Raw genomic sequence first — 22,637 nt, forward strand, 5'->3', positions numbered from 1 at the left:
AACGATGCTGAAAATTTTGTCCAATCAGCTCTGGCAGTCACAAATGGTAACACAAGTTCAGTGGGCCTCTGGGTGCTGAGAACCATTGTCTGCAACATGTCATTTCCCCTAGTTTGGGCTGGTGAGTGGGGGGGGTGGCTGCAAAAGGGACACATGCTCCTGTGAGTAGACCACTTCCCACTCTGATAAACTAGCTTCTCCTACTCTGGCTTCTATGAAGCTGGAACCAGCCAATTTCCATCTGGAGACTTTCTGTCCTCACAAAGCCTGTGGTGTGTTGCTCTCACTATAAGCTCTGTCTTCCAGCAGTCACAGCTATGGGCAGCTCCTCAGCATGATTCTGACTTGTCTTCCCCTTTCAGCCAAAGCAGTGAATAGTGATACTTCCTTTTTGCCTAAGTGACATTCTTCAAGGAGGTAGCTAGGAGACAAATTGTCCATTTCTCCTGCTTTTGTAGTGGTTATAAAGGGTCAGCATGATTCCACACTCTAGTGACAGGCTTCATTATCGGCAACAATAATAATGAACTGTAATTTAACCTTATGGCAAGTCCACTCCTACAGGCTCCCTGCAAGCAGTGGCCTGTCCCTCTCCCCACTTCCCCATGACACACGCGCACGCACCTACCTACCCACCCACCCACCATGCTCTGGAATAATTAAATTGTTCCAGGAACTATTTATGTAGCCTGACTTTAGTATGATGCCTTTATTAGCTAGCGTTTCTGGTATGACGGGACCTGAAATACTGGTCTTTGGAAAGCTCCTGTCTCAACTTCTGTGAAAATCAAGCTGAGGATGGAGAATGGGGTAAATTAGACAGCATGGGAGGGATTTTGAACCATGTGCCTAAGTTTGAAACTCACAACTTGGTTAGGCTTTCACTGTGAGAACGCCCATTTGTGCCTTTTGAGGTTAATTGGCACTGAGTAGCTGTCTGAGCTTGCAGTAGATAGCACAGAGGTGGACAAACTGTGGCCTGCGGGACCGTCCTGCCTGGCCCCTGAGGCTGACCCCCATCCCCTCCCCCGCTGAACCCCCTTCACTGTAGTTACGCCGCCACGTGGGAAGCGTGGCTTGCACCCGCCCACCTCTCAGGCTTTCCAATAAGCCTGTCCTGTCACTCTGAGCAGCATGTGGGGGGGGGGGGGGTTGGATAAGGGGCAGGAAGCCCTGGGGGGCAGTCAGGGGACAGGGGGCGGTTGGATGGGGTGGAGGTTCGGGGGGGGGAGAGTCAGGAGATAGGGAGCAAGGGGGGTTGGATAGGGGGTGAGGTCCCGGGGGGACGGACAGGGAGCGGGGGGGTTGGATAGGGCAGTTAGGGATGGGGATCCCGGGAGGGGGCGGTCGGGGACAGGGAGGGGGTTGGATGGGTTGGGGGTGCCAGGGGGCCTGTCAGGAGGTGGGGGTGTGGATAGGGGTTGGGGCAGTCAGGGGACAGGGCGAAGGGACTGTTGGGGCAGCGGGGGGTCCCAGGGACTGTTGGGGCGGTCAGGGGACAAGGAGCAGGGGGTGTTGGATGGGTCGGGAGTTGGGGGCGGATAGTGGGCAGGGGCCAGGCTGTTTACGGAGGCACAGCCTTCCCTACCTGGCCCTCCATACTGTTTTGCAACCCCGATGTGGCCCTTGGGTCAAAAAGTGTGCCCACGCCAGAGATAGCGGGTACTGGCTTTGAGTGTCTTTCTTTGAGTGTGTGTTCCTCTGTGTCGAGCACTTCAGGTTACACGTGCTTTGTGTGCCCAGGACTGGTGATTTTTTTTATTTTTTTTTTTTTCTGTCTGGTCCATGCATGTGCTCCTGCTCTCCTGATGCTCTGCACCAAGGTTGTAAAGGGGGCTGCCAGACCACCACCATCTTAGTTCCTTCTTACTTCTGATGGTCTAGGATGGAGCTTCAGTGTTCATGCTGAATACTTCAGCTTCTCTCTGTAATCTGTTTTTTAAAAGTCTAAGTTATGACATAACTATAAAATGTTAAGGGTTTGGCTCCCTATTTTGTTTCCCTCTGGGACATAGAGCCATTGGTATACACTGCCCTTTCCACCCCAGCCTTGGCCTTCCAGCTGGTTGTGGGGCAGTTTGCCAAGGCTCCCCAGCTTCAAAAGTTGCATAAAGTGCTACAAATTCTTCCCAGTCGTGGACATCCCTGACATCGGTTTGTACTGCCTGGGGGAAACCAGTGCACCTAGAAGAGACATGATCTACAGGTTGTTCCCAAATAGAACCTAAGCAGTCAAGGGAATTTTGACTCCAAAAGTTCTTCATGGAAGACACCATGAAGGTGGGAATAACCTCTGAGTGGGGGAAAAGCCCCTGTACTTCGGCCTGAAGAAGGCAAGAGTGACCTCTTTTCTTTGGACCCAGGCAGTTCCAAGACCTCTGAACCCCCACCGAGAGGCTCTGGAGAGCAGAACCAGGGCAGGCAGGGGAAGAGGGAGACAAGTGCTTCCACAAGGACAAGGCCCAAGGCCTCTAAATAGACGCAGACACAGATGTCCCCTCCCTTATCAAGTCATTGGGAGGTTTGTGCTCCAGAGGTGTGACTGTCCAGGAAGGCCTGGTCTTGGACATCTTTGAAAGGCAAAACAGCTGCACCTCTCCAGACACTGATGCCCATCACGGGGACTTCAGCTGGTGCCGATATCTCTGTGGTACCCTTTACCATCTAACCTGTAAGTAGGGGTCAAGCCAAACAGTCACCGGTACTGGCAACAACTAGAGGCAGGTCAACACGTTCTCCTCTGTTACCAACAACTCTCCTTCTAGATCTGGAAGCAGAATCCTTGGGATTGGAAGAGGACTATGACTAGGTCCCTACCAAATTCACGGTCTGTTTTGGTTAATTTCATGGTCATGGGTTTAAAAAAACCATAAATATCACAGTTTCAGATATTTAAATCTAAAATTTCATGGTATTGTAACTATGGGGGTCCTGACCCCAAATGGGGACATGGGAGGGACAAGGGGTTCACAAGCCTATTGTAGGGGAGTCATGATATTACCACCCTTACTTCTGTGCTGCTGCCTTCAGAGCTGGGCAGCTGCTGGCTGGGCACCCAGCTGTGACGACGGTGCCACCGCCAGCAGCAGTGCAGAAGTAAGGTTGCTAATACCATACCGTGCCACCCTCGCTTCTGTGCTGGGCTCCTGGCCAGCTGTCGCCGCTTTCTGGCTGCCCAACCCTGTGAAATCTGGTCTCTCTTAGCCAGATTTCACAGGGGAGATCTGATTTTACGGTCCATAATGCATTTTTCACGGCCATTAATTTGGTAGGGCCCTGTCTGTGACAGAAGACTGCATCTGGACTATGCTGAAGGGATCCCTTGAGGGGATTGAACCCGGATGGAACCGTGGGAGTCTCCAGGGTATCTCACTAGTCTCATACTACAGAATACCCTGGTCTCATTCCTCCCCCCGCTCCCCCAAATACCCACTGGTACCAGTCTGGGGGCCTGGTACCAAAAGATTGAGATCCTTCAGTGGCAGTACTGGGGCCTGAAAGATCCAAGAGACTGCCCAATATACCCACCTCGTGAGGCCAGGGACCCAAGGAGATGCAGGGCTCCAAGGGAAGAGGGAGGAGTAGCTTCTTCAGCCTCCTCAAGCAGTGAAGAAGAGCAACAGGAACAGGAGGATTATGCCGGTGACATTATCCTCGTCTTCCCCATACGAGGCAGTGATCCCAGCTTTACCACCATGCCCTGATGATCCTAAGGCTTTCCAGGTCTTCCTCAAGAGAGTGGCAGAGTCACTTCACATTCCCCTGGACAAGGTCCTGGAAGGGCCAGACAAACGGCCGGGCACTTTACATTGCTCGGTTCTGAGTGGTGTGGCCCTTTCTATTAATGAGGCCATCCTGGAACCAGCCAGGACTCTTCAGCAGACACCCACCAGGTTTGCACCAATATCCAAATGGGCTGAAAAGAGAGAATTATTTTGTATCCGCGAAAGGGTCAGAGTACCTATTCTCTCACCCATCTCACAAATCTTTGGTAGAGTCAGTGGTCACTGAGCATAGCAGACAGAAGCAAGCCAGGTCTGCACCGCATGAGAAGGAAGCAAAGAGGATTGACCTCTTTGGGAGATAGATGTATGCCTTGACTTCCTGCTGTTTTAAGTCTCAAACTGCAGAACTTTGATGGCTAAATATGATTTTATCACGTATGACAAATTGGCAGCTTTACCGATAAAGTGCCTTAGAACTTGAGACCAGTTTTGGCCCCGATTAGTGAAGTAAAACTGATAACAAGGTTGTCACTTCAGATTGCCATACGGGCAGCGAACATGGCAGCGAGGTCCATGGCAACAGCTGTGATGGTGAGACTCTCATCGTGGCTCTCCTCCTCAGAAATTCTAGAGGAGGTTCAAAGCATGGTCGAAGACCTTCCATTTGAGTCTGTCATACTGTTCAGAGCAAAGATGAATGAGTCTCTCCGCTCGTTGAACGTCTCCTAAATCGCACTTAATTTGCCAGTTACTGACACACCTGCAACCACTAGAAAATCCAGTGAGCTGTAATTCGGATGACCAGTCCTGCCTGCCTTTTATTATCAGCTGCAGTACGAATAGCCATGCAAGCATCAAAGCACGCATAGAAAGGGTGCATAGGGTCAATTGTATTTCACTTCCCAACCACCAATTTCAAAACTGGCCTTTTTGACTGGGCTTTTGAAAGCTATGGGCTGACTGTCTCTCTGGATCCGCACGGTCCCTTTCTGAGGTAGTGGGGAAAGTTTGGCTTTCGGTGTGCCTGGACAGAATCATATAGACAGAAGAATTACTAGCAATTGTCTTCTCAGGGTATACGATCCAGTTCTCTTCCTTTCCTGCCCTCTTTTTTTGGGGACCCCACTCATGAGAGGATTTTTCTGCAGGAGGTAGTTGCTCCTTGAACTGGGAGCAACAGAACTAGTACCTTGAACAGTGAGGGGAAAGGAGTTCTATTTTACATAATTCCTAGTTCCCAAGAAGACAAGGGGATAGAGACCCATTGTGGACTTCAGGTATCTGAACAAGTTCATTCTCTGCCCAAAGTTCAGAATGGTGACTCCGATGTTAGTTATCCCATCTCTAGATCCAGACAACTGGTTCCCGGTCCTTAATATCAAAGATGCCCTATTTCATGTTGATATTCATCCAGCCAACAGGAGGTTCCTGAGATTTGTGACTTACCAATAACATTACCAGTACAATGTTTTCCCCTTGGGATCCTTGACAGCACCGAGAGTGTTCATTGAGGTGCTATTCGTGATAGCAGCTTAATTCCCCAACAAGGGGCAACAGTTTATCCTTACCTAGACTGTCTCTGGAAGGGACAATTTTATCAAGAAAGATGAGAAAGATGCTGTGCTTCTGCATCTATTTGAGAGGTTGGGTATCAGAGTAAACCTGGAGAAGTCCATCCGGAAACTCTCTCACTCGATCAAATGTATTGGAGCAAGATGGGTACCATTATGGCCAGAGCATGCTTACCAGATGTTTCATCTCTATTGCTGGGATTGTACAGTGGATCCATCCCAGGATGTCTGTATGCTCTTGCTTGGTGCTGGTGCTTATGTGGTCACAATTACTTATGTGACCCAGTTTGCAAGGGGGCTTCTCCGATGTCTACAAGCCTGGCTGTGGATTGTCTACACTCTGGGCAAACGTGGTCTCGACTTGCTAGTCATGGTTCCCCAAAGGGTCTTAACCTCCAGGTTCCCCTACTTGGTGGGAGGACAGAGGAGAGAAATGTGTCAGGGTACCATTCAACTCCCCACTTCCAAGGAAGACTATAACCACAGACTCATTCCTAATAGGTTGGGGAGCACACCTGCAATCTCTCGTGTCAAAGGACTACAGCATAACTGCTCTGGCAAGAGAACCATCTCTCTTTTGTGTCAAAGGACTACAGCATCCACCTCCTTTAAAGAGACGTATCTTGTGAAGCACGTGAAGTGCTCTAGACATAACAATAATCACTCGAAGAAGGATGGGTTACCCATCTTGTGGTAACTTGAGTTTTTAAAGTTGTGGTTTTCCTTGTCTGTAGTTCACTCTCCTGCCTCTCTTCCCCCGCCGCCCCCCTCCAACCTTCCCTGCTGCCTGGTTTCCACCCCCCTGCCGCTACTGAGAACTGGCAGTAGAGAATGAACTAAGCCGTGGTCTACATTACAGAATTACTTCAGTATAACTGTCACTCTGGGGTGTGAATAATCCACACCCCTGAGCAACACAGTTACACCAACCTAAGCACCAGTGTACACAGTGCTAGGTGGGCGGGAGAGTTTCACCCGCCAACATAGGTACCACTTCTCGCGGAGGTGGATTAACTAAGGCAACTGGAGAAGCTCTCTCCTTTCGATTTACAGTGTCTCCATTAAAGCACTACAGCAGCACAGCGTTTTAAGTGCACCTAAGTGCCAAGGCAGTGTTTTAAGTGTAGACCTGCCCTGTAGTCCAGGAGCCCCCTTTATTTTCTTGGTGTGGAGCATGGGGCAGGGGTGTGGGGGCCATGCATGGACCAAATGGCAGTAGTGGGGAAAAATCTCTAGTCTTGGGTGCATAGAGCACATATGCAATCTGAAGTGCACTATGCATAGGGACAACACCTCTCAAAGAACTCAAGTTACTTCAAGGTGAGTAACCCATCCTTTACTGACCATAGCTGCCTTTTTCACTAACAAATTCAGACACTTACCTTTTTGGAAACTGATTTTTGGCACAATAAGGTAATTCCTTATTGACTGGCTGATCCACTCTTAGTGCCATATGCTGCTTAACTTTGGGGGTATGAGAAGAGATGATAGGACATTCCTAGGTTGAGGCCTAGAGTCTTTGTACGAGGACTGCAACACTTTGAATGAATTGCTTTCCGTTCTGCTGCCCGTAATTGGGGAATACGAAATTATTTTTCAGACCAATGAGATCCTGGTGAAGGAAAAAGGTATAAGAACCATATCCTGGATCAGACTAATGGCTGACTTAACCCAGAATCCTCACCCAAATAGTACCTGAAACCATACATAATCTTAAGGAGAAATGTGCCACACACAAAAACAAACCCCAACCCCATAGTACACAACCTGGCAAGAACATGCCCATGAGAGGAAGCTTCTTCCAAAGGTAATTTGTTATTGACTCATGTTCTGAAGTGTGGGGATTAAGATCAGATATACGTTTTTACCCTGTCTGATGTAACTGTGTGGATGTTGCCATTATGCACATCATTTCCAGGTAGGAATTGAAGTTAATTGAGGGTATGTCTTCACTGTTTAACTTGGGTGACTGGTGCCCAAGAGCACAGAGCCACACTGCAGAGCCCTACCCGAGTTACAGTGCACTCACGGGTGCTGCATTCACCCATGTGTGTTGCTAGGACTTCTGGGAGCATATCCCATGGTGTTTTGTGCTGCAGTAAGTTGATCTGCTCTGGTTCTTTCCCATTGAATTGTGGGAGAACTTGTCTGTTCTTTTGGGCACATGGGGGAATTCTGGGAAAGCATTGGAGGGTTGTCAACACTTAAGTAACTTTTAGCCTGTGCTGTGAGCTGCAAAATGGGCAGGTTACCGGCCCGAGTGAAAGCAGAACCCAAGCTTCAACTTGCATCCCCTTCTGGACCAGCTTGCCCAGGTTGGAATCCACACAACATGGGTGAGAGAGTTTTTTGTGTTTTGGTGGGAGTGGGAATAGGAGCAGCACGTTGGTAAGAGACTGGACTAACTCTGGAGTGAAAACATGCTTTAAGGGGCTCTCTATCTTTCTATGAGGGGATGAAAACGTTTTTAGAGTTGGAAATTTGACTTAACACCAGGAGTTTAGTCAGACTATTATTTACAATAGGAATAATAGCATAAAGTTTAAAACACATATGTAGCACCTATCATCCCAAAGAGTCCTAAACTGCTGTCCACCTCAACATGCACCTCACTCGCTAGTTAGGCAGATACCACCTCTGGGGTGGAATGTGGCAGCCATACTATAGTCGTGGCCTTTTAAAAAATTGCCACTTTTGCCTAGGTAATAACTATGTTTACCTCAGCATCTGCAGTATTCCCTTGTATTTCCCTATACTTACTATAGCTATTTCCAAATACTGAGGTTATTTAACTGCAAATACTTCTTGACACTTACCCTAGGCCTAGTCTACACTAGAAAAATGTTGGTAGTATGGGATATACTGACAAATCCTTCTAGTGTAGACTTAGTTATATTGGCAACAAAATGTTCTTACCCGCGGTTCTCAGACTTTTGTGACCCCTTTCACACAGTAAGCTTCTGAGTGTGACCCCCCCATACATTAAAAACATATATATATATTTAACACCATTATAAATGCTGGAAGCAAAGCGGGATTTGGGGTGGAGGCTGACAGCTTGTGAACTCCCATGTAATAACCTTGTGATCCCCTGTGAGGTCCCGACCCCCAGTTTGAGAACCCCTATTCTTACCATTGTAATGTATGCTGGTTTGGTGAGTGACAAGCTATATTTCCTTCTCTTGCAGCTGTCTTGTGACAATAAATACATTAAAGATTGTGACACGTTTTGAGACCTAGTGGTGAAAAACACTATATAAGAGAGGTGATGATATTCTGGCAAAAACACTTTTGCACCTATAACTGTGTCTACATCAGAGTTTTTACTACTATAACAGTGCTGTTAAAGTCATATCCCTCACTGCCACTGCTGTACCAGTAAAAGTTTCTAGTGTGAGTGTACCCCTAGATATACATGTGTATACACACCAAAAAATACTATATTAAAGGAAAAAATAGCAAATGAATGGCTAAGTCGTGCAATTAACAGGTATTTGTATTGGTTAGCTTTTTAGTGAGCATCAATTAGAAACATAAATACAGTTTGGGCAGTGTGGCCACCTTCAGTTACATGGTACCTGAAGTTAAGTAGATACTAGCGAAAACAAAGAACCCTGAAAACATTATTGATGTTTTAAAACCACAAAAAATGTCCCTTCACATGTCTACCCTACAATCTGACTGCAGCACATGCAGACATACCTGGGCTAGCTCAGGTACGAACAGCAGTGAAGTTACAGCAACGCAGACTTTGCTGTGGGCTAGCTACTCAAGTAGGTACCTAGAATTTTTGGCAGGCGTGTGCACCCCACACTGAAGTCTCCGTGGCTGTGGCTTCATTGCTGTTGATATTTACGCTAGCTAGATTAAAGCAAATTTAGGAATGTCTGTACATCCTGCAATCACACCTCTATTTGCAAAGTAGACATGCCCTCCATAGCTCAGGGCTTGTCTAAGCAGTGTTTTGTACTGCTATAGCTAGATTAGTTTTAAGCCCTGTCTATGCTAGAAAAGTTTTGCTGGCATAGCTATACCAGCAAAAACTCTGAGTGGAGATGCAGTTTTTGCTGATATAAAAATTCTTTTGCTGGTATAGTATTAATCAGTTTTCCGAGACATAAGCTATAACAGCAGAAGACATACAATGCTCGTGTAAACTGGGCCTACGCTAGAAACTTAGGCAGGCGTTGCTATGTCAGTGGGGGGAAAAAGTCACCCCTAACCAACATAGCTATGTCGGTATGAATATTAAACTTGGACCAAGCCTTAGAAACCGATATGGCTAAAACTGGACAACCCCCTAGGGAGGATGCAGTTATACCAGTATAAAGGTGCTTAAAGCAGTCCAAAACCTGCGTGTAGACCATCCCTCATCACTCTTGTGACATCAGTCATGACTTTATTATGCGTTTCACTTATCAGTCTTCTAGGGCAGAGAGAACCTTTTAATTTAAATAAAGTGTGGGATTGGGTCATTTTGGGGGATAAAATATTTTACTCCTCCTGGAATTCTGTGCCACTGCACAGTGCAGAATTTGCGCAGAATTAATGTTCCTTACAGAATTTTATTTTTTCACACAGAACTTGTGATTTCCACCAAAATGCTTCCTTTTTCCAATTTTGTTTGTTTCAAATGTATTTGTTACATACAGTGGAACCCTGATTATCCAATTTAACTGGAACTGGGGACAGATTGGATAACCAAAAATCTGGATAAACTGGAAAATGGGTGGAGGGGCTCCCACTGTCACCCCCAGCCACCCAGGACCGACAGTGGGAGCCTCAGCTGACCTCCACTTTCTGAATCATGTTTGTTGCCTGTATTGTTACATACATACTTGCTGACAGGTATTTTGAATAAATTACCAAAATAATAGAAACTGTCGTGATTATACAGTATTATTTTGACAAATAAAATACACAGAATTTTGCAAAATTTAAAACTGTTATGCACAGAATTTTTAATTTTTTGGAGTAGAATTCCCCCAGGAGTAATCTTTTTCAGGACTTCTTTAGACAAATCCTTTTTATTGATATTCCTCCCTTTTTTTTTTTTTTTTGCAGGTCTCCTCTAAACTTGAATGTACTTTTGTTTCCCTTTTTAAAATGTTTTGTGGCCACAAGGTGGCATAATAGCTTTACTAATGGTCTGTGCTGCAGTTTGGCCAGTACTGGGAGACGCAGCAATGCTGTTGTTCATTTTTATAGCAAAGGGTGGTTGGTTTTTTTTTTTCCTGTTTCCATCACATTTTGGAGTTGCAAGTTTATTTCATATTTTGTGTATGAATGATCCACATTCGATTTATTATACAAAATGGATTTATTCTGCATCTTTTTGGTGGAGGAGGAAAAAATCTACAGCTACAATCAAAATCTTACACGTTCTAGCATTGATCAAACAGTAGGAAGCACACTACAGCAGACTGCTAAGGCTGCTGCTGTGTCCTTATTTCACCCTGTTCTCTCAGGGTATTACATCACGTAGTATGCAAAGTGTTCAGAGTCTCCTGCAGTACCTCAGTAAAAGGGGTGAATTGAGGTTACAGTCGCAGCTCTACCTCTGCATTCTCTTTGCTTTCTCCAGGTTTTCTCTCTCCTGCAAACCCTGTCTGGGGTCCATGGTTCTTCTAGGCATGAAGTGACATTTGTGAAGCTGTCAGGAAGCAAATATTTATTCTGGGGACAATTCCACAGAAATATCTGCTCTATGGAGTGTTGTTTTATATTTGATGGAATGTGCCCAGGAAAAAGCTGCTTCCAAGCATTTCCTGTCTTTCAGATAATGGACCCTTAAATAAACATTCCCTTGTTATATATTTAAAATCATTCAAATCTTTGGTCTTAGAGTTGGGACTGTAATGAGGAGCAGTGCAGCTATTTATTCCGATCCCCTTCCTTCTAGCAGCTAACAAAGTCTCCTTTAGTGCCTGTGCATTACTGAATAACACCCACAGTACTTAGGCAGCTAGCCAGCTAAAAGCCAGGACATGCAGTATAGGTGGAGATAGGGTTTCCAGTGAGATTAAGGGAGACATGCACTGGTGGGAAACCCAGCAAGTATCCTTTCTCTCTCTCCCCCTCCCTCCCTCCCTATGCTGGGGGACTGTCTCTTCCCTTTCTCTCCTTCCCCACTGATGCTGGGTTGGGTGCAACCTGTCCATTTCCTTCAGTGTGTGCCCTAACAGCTCCCACTTGCACTGGAGAGGTGATTAGCAAGTGTCTAAATGTTTCCCACTTTTCTCTGCCTGCAGCATACAGGCAGAGCAGGGTGCCATTAGCAGGAGCATTTTTCTCTTCCAGCCTTTTATGCCTGACCGTCCTCCTGGGAGGTGGAGGGAACAGAGACACATTGGGCATGGATAGCTGCAGACATGGGATCTTTGGATAAGCACATGCTTCCCACCCTGTGTGCTGGCCAGAGCAGAACATTTTGAGGGGGGTGAGTTTGCTCTTATGCACCAGCCAAGCACAAAACCCGTGAAAGGAGGAGCCTTCTTAAAGATGTACAGGAATCTTCCTTTTACACAATCTGGTTTCTAATAGCAACAAGGGCCCTCATAGGAATCAGACACTTCATTTGTCACATAACCGTCATTTCTTAAGCATCATTGTCTTGGTCTACACTGGAAAGTCTGGCTGGCATAGTTATGTCAGTTAGGCCAGTGACTCTCAACCTTTCCTGACTACTGTACCCCTTTCAGAAGTCTGATTTGTCTTGTGTACCCCCAAATTTCACCTCACTTAAACTACTTGCTTACAAAATCAGGCATAAAAATACAAAAGTGTCACAGCACACTATTACTGAAAAATTGCTTATTCTCATTTGTACTATATAGTTATAAATCATTTGGAATATAAATAGTCTACGTACGTTTCAGTGTATAGTATATAGAGCAGTATAAACAAGTCATTGTCTATCTGAAATTTTAGATTGTACTGGCTTCGCTTGTGCTTTTTACATAGCCTGTTGTAAAACTAGGCGCACATCTAGATGAGTTGAGTACCCCCTGGAAGCCCTCTGCATACCCCCCAGGGATCCATGTGCGCCTAGTTGAGAACCACTGAGTTATGCCATGTCTAGACTACAGAATTCTCGACCTAACTTTCATCTGCATAAAGCCACTGCAGGTATTAAATCGCTTGTGTGTGTGCACAATTGGGTCCTTGTGTCGGTGGTGCATGTCCTCACCAGGAGTGCTTGTATCGATTGTATTGCCATTGTGGGACAGTTCCTGAAAGCCAGTAACAGTTGACATAAGCAACACAGTGTTACACTGACATTGCATCGACCCAATTACATTGACTGTGCCTCTACGCCGCTCAGGGAGGTGGAGTTACTAAATCGGCGTAGAGGGGCACTTATGTCTGGGGGAGCCAAATTTAAGCGAAGACCCTTCCACAGCTAGGTTGACACAAGGCAGCTTATGTCGATCTGATCCTGTACTGTACACCAGGCCTTAGGAGTGTGACCCTGTCCCTGCAACAGACATAGTTGTGCTGGCAGAAGCCCTAGTACAGACACAGGGTAGGTCTACTCTTAAAATACTACATCGGCACAGCTGCACTGATGCAGCTGCGCCGCTGTAATGCCTTAATGAAAGTGCTCTACGCTGAGGGGGAAAGAGTTCTCCCATCAGCATAGTTAATCCACCTTTCTGAGAGGCTTCATGAGAAGCCCTCCTGCTGACATAGCGCTGTCTACACTGGGGGTTAGGTCAGTATAATTATGTCGCTCAGGGGTGTGAAAGTCTGTAGTGTAGACCAGACCACAGTTATACTGGCAAAAAGGCAATGTGCTAGTGTAGCCTTGGCTATGTCTACACTGGAAATGCTACAGTGGCACAGCTGCAGCGACAACAGGTTCCATTGCTGTAGTAGATCCATCTCTGAGAGGTGGGTAGGTAGCTAGGTCGATGGAAGAACTCTGTTGACCCAGTGCTACCTATGCTGGAGCTTAGGTTGGATTAACTATGTCTCTTGGGGGTGTGAGTTTTTTCATAGGCCTGAGTGATTAGCCAGGTTGACCTAACTTTATAGTGCAGACCAGCCCTTAGGGTCTGTCTACGCTTCAAGCAGAGGTCTGACTGCCACATGTGCAGACATACCTAAACTAGCTTTAGGACTTGTCTTTGCTGAGAACTTACGTTGGCAGAGCGACGTCCTTCAAGGGTGTGAGAAGTTCCCCTGAGAGATGTAGCTATGTCAACCTAACCCAAAGTGTAGACAGTACTAGGTCGCTGGAAGAAATCTTCTGTCGACCTAGCTATCCCGTCTCGGGGAGGTGGAGTGCCTACGCTGACAGGAGAACCTTTCAGTCGGTGTAGGTAGTGTCGATGCTACAGAGGCGCCACTGCAGCAATTGAAGTGTAGACATACCCTCAATCTAGCTAATTTGGGTACCAAAGCTAGTTCAGGTATGTCTACACATGCTGTGGTCACACCTATGATTGTGGTGTAGGCACGCTCTTAAACACAATAGACTAGATTCCTCCTCCTTGTAACCACTCAGGTCACGGGTTACACTAGAAAGGAATGTGGTGCAGTAGTTCTATAAAGAAACCACTAGAATGTGCCTGCACTGTTTTTACAGCACAGCTTGTACTCAGCAAACTTCTGTTAGTCAGGTCTGGTTGCTTACATACTAACAGCAGCCAGCAGATTTTTCACGTGCATACACACACCACTCATCTAAAGTCTTCCCTTCCTGGGAAGTCATGCAGCAGGAGAGGTGGTCTCTCAAGTAGCTAGGGAGAGTTCCATGGTGGGCTTTCCATCTCAAGATGGAGACTGTGGGACCTGGATTCTGTACTGAATGAGGAAAGCACTGGTGAGATGGGTTCAGAGGGGTCTGCACTGCTAAGCAGAGGAGCTCCTATGCTTTGTACCGTTGAGGCTTTTTCAGGGTGAGTGGCTTAAATCCCAAGGAGGAGTTACAGTAATTGAGCTTGGAGGTTGCAAATGCCTAGATCACTGTGGGCAGGTCCAAGTCTTCCAGAATGGTGTGGAATTTTGTGACAAGGTCAAGATGGAAGTGTGTATGTTTTTGTGTGGCATATGTGGGACTGTAGCAATTCAAGTATCTGGTAATACTGAGGAGTTGAGTCTAAAAGGATTCAATGAGTGACTCAAGTCCATAAGCAATAGCATGGCCCTACTTAATGCAAAGGGTAATACCTGCAAGATAGGAGCAAAAAATCTAGAATTGCCCAACACCTCTGAACCCTCAAACTGTGAGTTCCAAGGAAAGAATGAGCTAATACTTAGATGAGAAATGGCAGGCAGCATGAACTAAGTGGCCTCATTCGCTGCTTGCAACTTCCTGGTTTATTGGCACAATAGATTATAAACCCCCCCTCCCACCATGCCCTTTCAGTATATGAAAGTTGCTATTCTACTGTTTTTGTTTTCCTCTCCTCTTCCTCCCTTCCCTTTGTCCTTCTTCCCCGGCGTGCACGCGCACACACCCACACTCTGTGCCTCCTGGCCAACGTCCTGATGTGATGCCCCTAGCAATTTGCTTCACCACATACTGAGTTCCTCTATAAAGTGACGAAGTTCTATTAATGTTGCTATTGCTATAGCTATAGTGACCCCTCTTCCTGTCCTTTTTAGCTAGGTTTATAGAAAAGACCTTAATGAATGGTTTAAAAAAAAATGTGTTTTAATTGCTGTAGCTGTTAAAATGTTAATTTATTGGAAGGGAGAGCTCTTTAAATCTCCAAGGAGAAGAAATTAAGGATAAAAATGGTGAAATAATATCTGGAACTATAGATCTTTTCTCACTCGAAGAGCCAGTTACTGCTGCAATCCTTTACCCAAGTGATTGGCGTTCCCAAGAGCTTAGTACTGTCTCTAGAACTTAACTGTTTTTGTTGGGCCTTAAGGCAAAGTACTTAATGAATCGCATAGAAAATATCTACATTAAGAAAAGTTAAGGGTGCATAGTCAAACACTCAAGCTGGGAAACATCCTAATTAAGGTTTCCTGCGTAACCCTAATTCTGCCCACTTGTGTGCTTGGATTGCGATACGCTCTTAATGGGATGTGATCACAAAATTTCCACAGGACTCCTCTGTCATTCGGGGGGCAGGATGGATGGTACTTGGGGAATGATGCAACTGTACAGTATTTTTCAGTTTGTGGCCTCATGCTTTACTTACTGCACCCTGTCCAAGCTGCACTGAATATGGAACTGTTTGTTTTCTCATGGGCTTTTCCATGGCACTCATCACTATAGTAACCAGCTGCTTCACAAAGATTAATGAAATTATTTTTACAGTGCCCATGAGTTTTTAGAAAGGTATTGTCCCAATTTTACAGATGGGGAGCTGAGACATGGATATCTAGGCCAAAATTAAGGGTCTACTAATATTGGGTGCCTCACTAAAGATGCGTAGGCTTGAAATATAGATATATATATATATTTTCCCCTTTTCAAAAGCTGCTCAGCCCTCTCCATTCTTGTTGATTTCACTTGAAGAGTTCAGCATATCTGAAAACCAGACCTTAGGTGTTCCAAGATGAGCACCCAGAAAACAAGGAACCAACAGTTAGTTGATGATTTTTGAGTTAAGTAGTTTGTCCAGCAAGTAAAAAGCTTGTGACACAGCCAAAGAGAACAGAATTCAGGCAGGTGCATATCCTTTCTCTTTTTGCAGTCCCCTTGCCACTTTACTAATCACCTTTTAACTTCAGCTGCAAATCACAATAGTCCTATAAACAACTACCTGATTTGCCATCCATCCTATTCATGAAATGAAGCAGGAGTCCTTTGTGGTTATTAAAACAAACAAACAAATGGTGATTGTCCCTAAAGAGTGCATATTGTGATGCATGAGCAAAGGGACAGAATTAGGTTATATGAGCAAGACTAAATTAAATATCTGCTTCAAACCCTCAACTGTTTCTGGCCATGAAGAATGCAGTCTTATGGACTGATTCTTGCAAGAGCCTAATGGGAAAGTATTAGAACAGGATACCATGTGGTTCTTTTTTGTTGCTTGCATGTTTTTTAAATATAACTAACTCTTTCCCCAAGTTCTGTACAGGGGATATGAAGTCCGTTACTGGGCAATAGATGAATAATGGGTAATAAGTAACCATTAGCCTCCTCCCTGTTTAGACTCAAAACAGCTGAATTTTATATCCTCTGTTGTAAACTAGAAACTGGGGCAAGGCCCATGTGTGAAATGTCTTCAGGACCTATTTTTATTTTTCAGTGGATGAATACATTGCCATTGCTAAAGAGAAACATGGATACAACATGGAACAGGTAACAAAAACGATTATTTGCATTTCTGTATTTAAACTGACCTTTTTTTCCCAGTAGGTACTAGAACCTGACTTAAAGCAAACTGCCACACTGCAAACTTTCTTCCTTCCACTCATCCAGCATAGTAATACATTTCTTTTCTGAGGACATGCAGTTCATCCTAATTTATTAATGATAGTCACTAAAACGCCCAAATTTCAGTGTTTTGATGCACACCTCCCATTGATTTTCAGAGGTATTTGGCCTTGTGTTGCAGTCTGATCTATGTCTATGTTGGTAAAATTCTGGTCTCATTGCAGCCCATGACAAGGCTCTCCTTTACTTGAGTGAGGCCCAGATTTCACTCTGGCTTTTTCGGTCTCCTGCTTAAGACGCATCTCGACAAACACTTGGACAGTTGGGTAGCTTCATGCACCTGAGAAGTTCTTCTGAATTAAGTGGGATGTCTCATGTGCATTAAGTTATGTGGTGGGGAGGAGGGATGGGTTCTGCTGGTTTATTATATTGGGAATAAAGGTATTGTCTCTACTGGAGGACTTTGACTTGAGAATTAGAGAAATTATGTCCTTGCAAGAGCAATGGGACTGAAGAGTGAGTGATTAAGAGGGGAAGAGGTTTTAGTCAGATGACCAAACCCTCATTTTTGTGTTAGCCATTGAAAGTGTAGGTCTTAAACATTCTTGAGAAGAGACATCTTAAAGTTCTTCTTCGAGTACTTGCTCATGTGTATTCCACAGTAGGTGTGCGTGCGCGCCACGTGCACCGGTGCCGAAAGTTTTTCCCTTAGCAGTACCCGTAAGGGGGGGAGCACCTCTCCGACCCCTGGAGCGGCACCTCTATATCGCGCTATAAGGGGGACCGCGAGCTCCCCCCACCCTCAGTTCCTTCTTGCCGCCAGAGAAGGTGCGTCAGAACTTCTTGCTCCAGCGTTCCTGCAGCCTTTCCAGTTGATCTTAGTGGTACCTTTAGCTAGTTGTTAGTAACTCATGGAAAGTAGTTTCTCAGTTGTTAGAGTGGGCCCAGGGCATGCCCCGTGCCCCAGGCTTAAAGTCATGCGACTCCTGTCGCCATTCCATGCCAAGGAGCGATCTGTATGCTGAGTGTCTCCGCTGCTTGGGCCAAACTCACGTAAGTGAACGCTGTAAGATCTGCAGGTCTTTCAAGCTGCGAACTAAGAAGGAGAGAGACATCAGGCTTCACACTCTTCTCATGGAATCGGCGTTCTCTCAACGCCGGTACGCTGTGCGGACTCGGCACTGGGCGCCGCATCGTCGGTGCGCAGCGAAGCCCCCTTCACCAGTCGGCACTGTTCCCCTTCCAAGAAACAAAGAAAGAGCTCAACTTCGCAGTGGCGCTGAGAGAAGGAAGGGGGAGAGGCTGGTCCCGCATTGGGCAGCCCTCGGTCCCCCCCGGGCTCGAAACCACCGACTTGTGCTGAGTGAAGTAGCCCGGCAGCGCTGACACGCGACTCTCCCGCAGTCAGGATGCCATTGACGCCAGAGGCTCTACAGGCCGAACGTGACAGCCTGAGCTTGCCAGTGCCTGGGGTGCCGCCGGTCCTGAGGCAAACCGCCGCTGGGCGCTCAACAGGCCTCCCCAGCACAGCGCAGCTCTCACTCTGAAGACCGTTCTCTGCTTCATTCGGTACGCAGCGACCAGTCAGCTCGCATCCACCACCCTCGACGCCAAACAGGGTTCCATCCAGGCAGGAGTCCCTGGGTCCCTCCACGCCACGAAGCAGCGGATGCAGGCACCGAGATAGGCGTTGAAGGCGCGCCTCTTCATGATGTAGCTATCGTAGCTGGTCTCTGTGCGACCGACGTTGATGCTCCCGGTCGAGCTCCCGCTCTGTCAGGCGTCGTACACGGGGCTCCTGCCGCGTGTCACCGACACCGCAGCTCCCGGCACCGAAGCGAGTCTCGGGACAGTACTTCCGGCGGGTACCGTTCCTTGACGTCAATGTCCCGGTCCCGTGGAAGACAGCATCGTGGGCACCACTGCTCCCACCGCTCCTATGATACCGTTCGGTCGGTGGTGACCTTGGCACCCAGCCCCCCCCTCGCTGGGCTGTACTGCTCAGCCAGACCAGATAGTGGCACCGGGCCTGCAGCATGGACAGTGGCAAGGGGCCCCATGGCAGGGACAATGATGTCAATGGGCACAGTGGCCGCCGATGCCCACCCGCTCGGTGGCCAGGTCGTCTGAGGCCCTGTTGGCCTCGCTATCTAGGCAGACGGACAATTCAACAGGTTATGAATTGTCGGCTCCGCGCCTGGACTCCGACCTGAGGGTTGATCCCCTGGCACCGGCTGAGGCCTACAGCCCCATGCCGGCCTCCTCTCCTGAACCGGATGACACCATCACGGCACTGCTGCCCTCTGCTCCACAGGAAGACTTCAGGGCACATCAAGACCTGCTAAAGCGGGTGGCGTCGAGCCTCCAGCTGCAGGCCGAGGAGATGGAGGGCCTGTCTGATTCCCTCTTTAATGTACTGTCCCCCTCGGTGTCGGGCTATGTGGCTTTACCCCTTCACCAAGGTATAGCCAACTTCTCCAATGCCTTGTGGCTAACTCTTGCCCCTCTGGCACCAATTTCCAGGAAGGCTGAGAGGAAGTATTTTGTGCCAGCCAAGAACCACGAATACCTCTACTCTCACCTGGCACCCAACTCTCTGGTGGTGGAATCTGTGAACCACCGGGAGTGGAAGGGCCAGCCCGCAGCCACCCCCCAAGAATAAAGACGCCAGGAGACTAGACTCTTTTGGTAGAAAACTTTACTCCTCTTAGAGTTTCCAGCTCAGGGTGGCCAACCATCAGGCCTTACTGAGCCGATATGATTTTAATTTATGGGAGTCCCTGCCAAAGTTCGAGCCACTCCTCCCAGAGCGGGATAGGAAGGACTTTAAGGCATTGGTGGACGAGGGAGCGATGGCAGCCAAAGCTGCCCTGCAGGCAGCGGCAGAGACGGCGGCTCACTTGATGGCCTCCGCGATCTCCATGCGCAGGGTGTCGTGGCTCCTGTCCAGGCTTTCGGCAGAGGCCCAGTCCCTCACGCAGGACTTGCCGTTCGACAGGAAAGCCCTGTTTGCCAAACAGACGGACGTCAGGCTGCACGGTATGAAAGACTCTCACACCACCCTGCAGACCTTGGGCCTATACATCCCTCCGGCTAAGGACAAGGCCAAACCGCAAACGTTGGCTCACTGTGCACAGAGCAGATATGAGCCCCTTACAAGAGGCCGAGAGAACCAAAAGTGCCGGCCTCAACGACAGTCCTGCTCTGCCCCACAGCCCGGGCCCTCTAAGGGCAAGAGGCAGGGGAAGAGGCGGTTTTGACTGTTTGCAGGGGGGAACCAGGGTAGTTGCCATGGAAACCCCCTACTAATAAAGTTTTTTGTGTTTAGCAACCGATTTGTCTGCCTTCCATGGGGAGTGGTCACGAATAACCTCGGACTGCTGGGTCCTCAGCACCACTTCCAAGGGCTACATGTTGCAGTTCAGTTCACCCCCGCCCAACCACCCCCCAATCCTGGTGGGCTTGGGGGACCCAGAGCACGTTCACCTCCTACGTCAGGAGGTGGAACGACTACTATGCCTGGGGGAGATGGAGAGAGTGCCAGTAGAATTCCAGGGCAGGGGCTTCTACTCCCTATATTTCCTGATCCCAACGGTGAAAGGAGGTCTCAGGCCCATCCTAGAACTGAGGAATCTCAGTCGGTTTATGGTCCGCTCCAAGTTCCGCGTGGTATCCCTGGCTTCTATTATCGCGGCCCTGGACCTTCAGGACGCATATTTCCACATCCATATTTTCAAAGGGCACAGGCGCTTCCTCAGTTTCCTGGTAGGGCCTGACCACTACCAGTTCACGGTTCTCCCATTTGGCCTATCCACGGCACCCAGGCTGTTCACAAAGTGTATGGCGATGGTGGCGGCCTACCTCAGACGAGAAGGGGTCCAGATGTTCCCATATCTGGACGATTTGGCTTCTCAAGGGCAACTCACTGTCTCAGGTGAGGGCCCGTGTGGATCTGCTCCTGTCTACATGCAGCAATCTCGGTCTGTTTGTAAACGAGAACAAATCAACACTGGTCCCGGTGCAGCACATAGAATTCATAAGGGCACTACTGGACTCCTTAAGGGCCACAGCTTCTCTCCCAGTGGCCAGCTTCGAAACCCTCAAAGGTCTCATCGCCTCGGTCACGGCTTTTTCGGTGACAACAGCAAAGGCGTGCCTTCAGATCCTGGGACACATGGCGGCGTGAATGTATGTGGTCTGCCACGCCAGGTTCTGAATGAGGCCCCTCCAGCTACGGCTAGCCTCCCACTTCTCCCAGGCACGGGATGGCCTGGACAAGGCCCTCACGGTACCGACCCCGGTAATTGCCTCCCTACAATGGTGGCAACATGCTCCAGGGGGCTCCTTTCTGGGAGACAGCCCCGTCAATAGACCTGTTGTCCGATGCGTCAGACTTGGGCTGGGGAGCCCACATAGGGAACATGCAAACCCAAGGGATGTGGTCAACCTTGGACATGTCCCTCCATATAAATGTCAGGGAGCTCAGGGTGACACGGTTGGCATGTGTGGCTTTCATCATGCAGCTTCACAGCAAGGTGGTCAGAGTCCTTACGACAACACCACCGTGATGTTCTACATCAACAGGCAAGGTGGGGCATTTCCCTGAGGGCTTTCCACCTACGGGGCGCCCGCAATACACAGGCCAATTGCCTCAGCAGGGTTTTCTTCCCCCATTATGAGTGGTCACTCCACTCGGAGGTCACTCACCGGCTCTTTCGCGAGTGGGGAATTCCCCACATGGACCTGTTTGCGACCCGCCAGAACTGGCATTGCCCCCGGTTTTGTTCCGGGGGGGGGGGGGGGGGGGGCTTGGAAAGGGATGCGATCTCAGATGCCTTCCTCCTGCAGTGGTCGGACCAGCTTTTCTATGCTTTTCCACCGTTTCCCCTTATAGGGAAAGATCTAGAAAAAGTGAAAGCAGACAAGGCACGTATCATCTTTATCGCCCCAGCCTGGCCCCGTCAACACTGGTACGGGACCCTACTGGACCTCAGGTGGTCCCTCAGAGGAGGTTGCCACTTTGCCCAGACCTCCTCTCCCAGAATGGGGGCTGCCTCCTTCATCCCAATTTGGCCGCTCTCCACTTGACAGCATGGCTGCTCAGTGGCTAGACGAGGAGGAGAGGAGGTGTTCTGAGGAAGTCAGGCGGGTCCTCCTGGAAAGTAGGAAGCCATCCACACACCGGACATACCTGGCGAAGTGGTCCAGATTTTCTAGGTGGGCGGGGGAGCAGGGAGTCTCCCCATCGTCCGCACCGCTCCAGTTTATCCTTGAGTACCTCCTGTCCCTTAGGACCCAAGGGCTGGCACCTGCCTCTGTCAGAGTACACTTGGTGGCCATATCGGCCTTCCATCCGCTGGTGGAAGGGTACTTGGTCTTCTCCCATAATATGACCTCCCGCTTCCTGAAAGGCCTTGACTGTTCATTCCCGTATACTAGACCCCATGTACCACAATGGGACCTAGATCTGGTGGTGTTCCGCCTCACGGGGCCTCCCTCTGAACCCTTTGTCACGTGTTCCTGGTCTCCCCTCTCCTGGAAGATAGCCTGCCTTGTAGCAATCACGTCAGCCCGACGTCTCAAAACTCAGGGCCTTGACCTCGGAACCTCCATATACGGTCTTCCACAAGGATAAGGTTCAACTTTGCCCGTGCCTGGCATTCCTCCCGAAGGTGGTCTCCGCCTTCCATATGGAACAGGACATCTTCCTTCCTGTGGTCTGTCCCAAGCCCCATTCCTCCAATGAGGAATGCCGCCTCCACACGCTCAGTGTGAGCAGGGCACTGGCCTTCTACCTGGATCGGACTAAACCATTCTGTAAATCCTCGCAACTCTTCGTTGCCTTCGTTCCACCCAGCGCCTTTCTCACTGGATCACCTCATGCATACGCACGTGCTATGATCTGGCAGGGGTTCCCCCGCCACCAATCGTCAGGGTGCACTCAATGAGGGCTCGGGCCTCGTCGGCTGCCTATGTAGCCCATGTCCCTATCCA

At 48.4% G+C, this 22,637-nt stretch overlaps 1 protein-coding gene across 2 annotated transcripts in view; it reads left to right on the forward strand.

Moving 5' to 3' along the window:
* RCOR1 (REST corepressor 1) overlaps positions 1 to 22,637 on the forward strand; it is a 125,661-nt gene that overhangs the window by 69,880 nt on the left and 33,144 nt on the right. For both annotated transcript variants that reach the window (XM_074956274.1, XM_074956273.1), the window contains exon 4: positions 16,516 to 16,568. In XM_074956274.1, coding sequence (XP_074812375.1) covers positions 16,516 to 16,568 — 53 coding nt within the window. The remainder of the gene's footprint in view (positions 1 to 16,515; positions 16,569 to 22,637) is intronic.

This window comes from Natator depressus, chromosome 6, assembly GCF_965152275.1.
Source record: "Natator depressus isolate rNatDep1 chromosome 6, rNatDep2.hap1, whole genome shotgun sequence".
Taxonomy (NCBI): Eukaryota; Metazoa; Chordata; order Testudines; family Cheloniidae; genus Natator; species Natator depressus.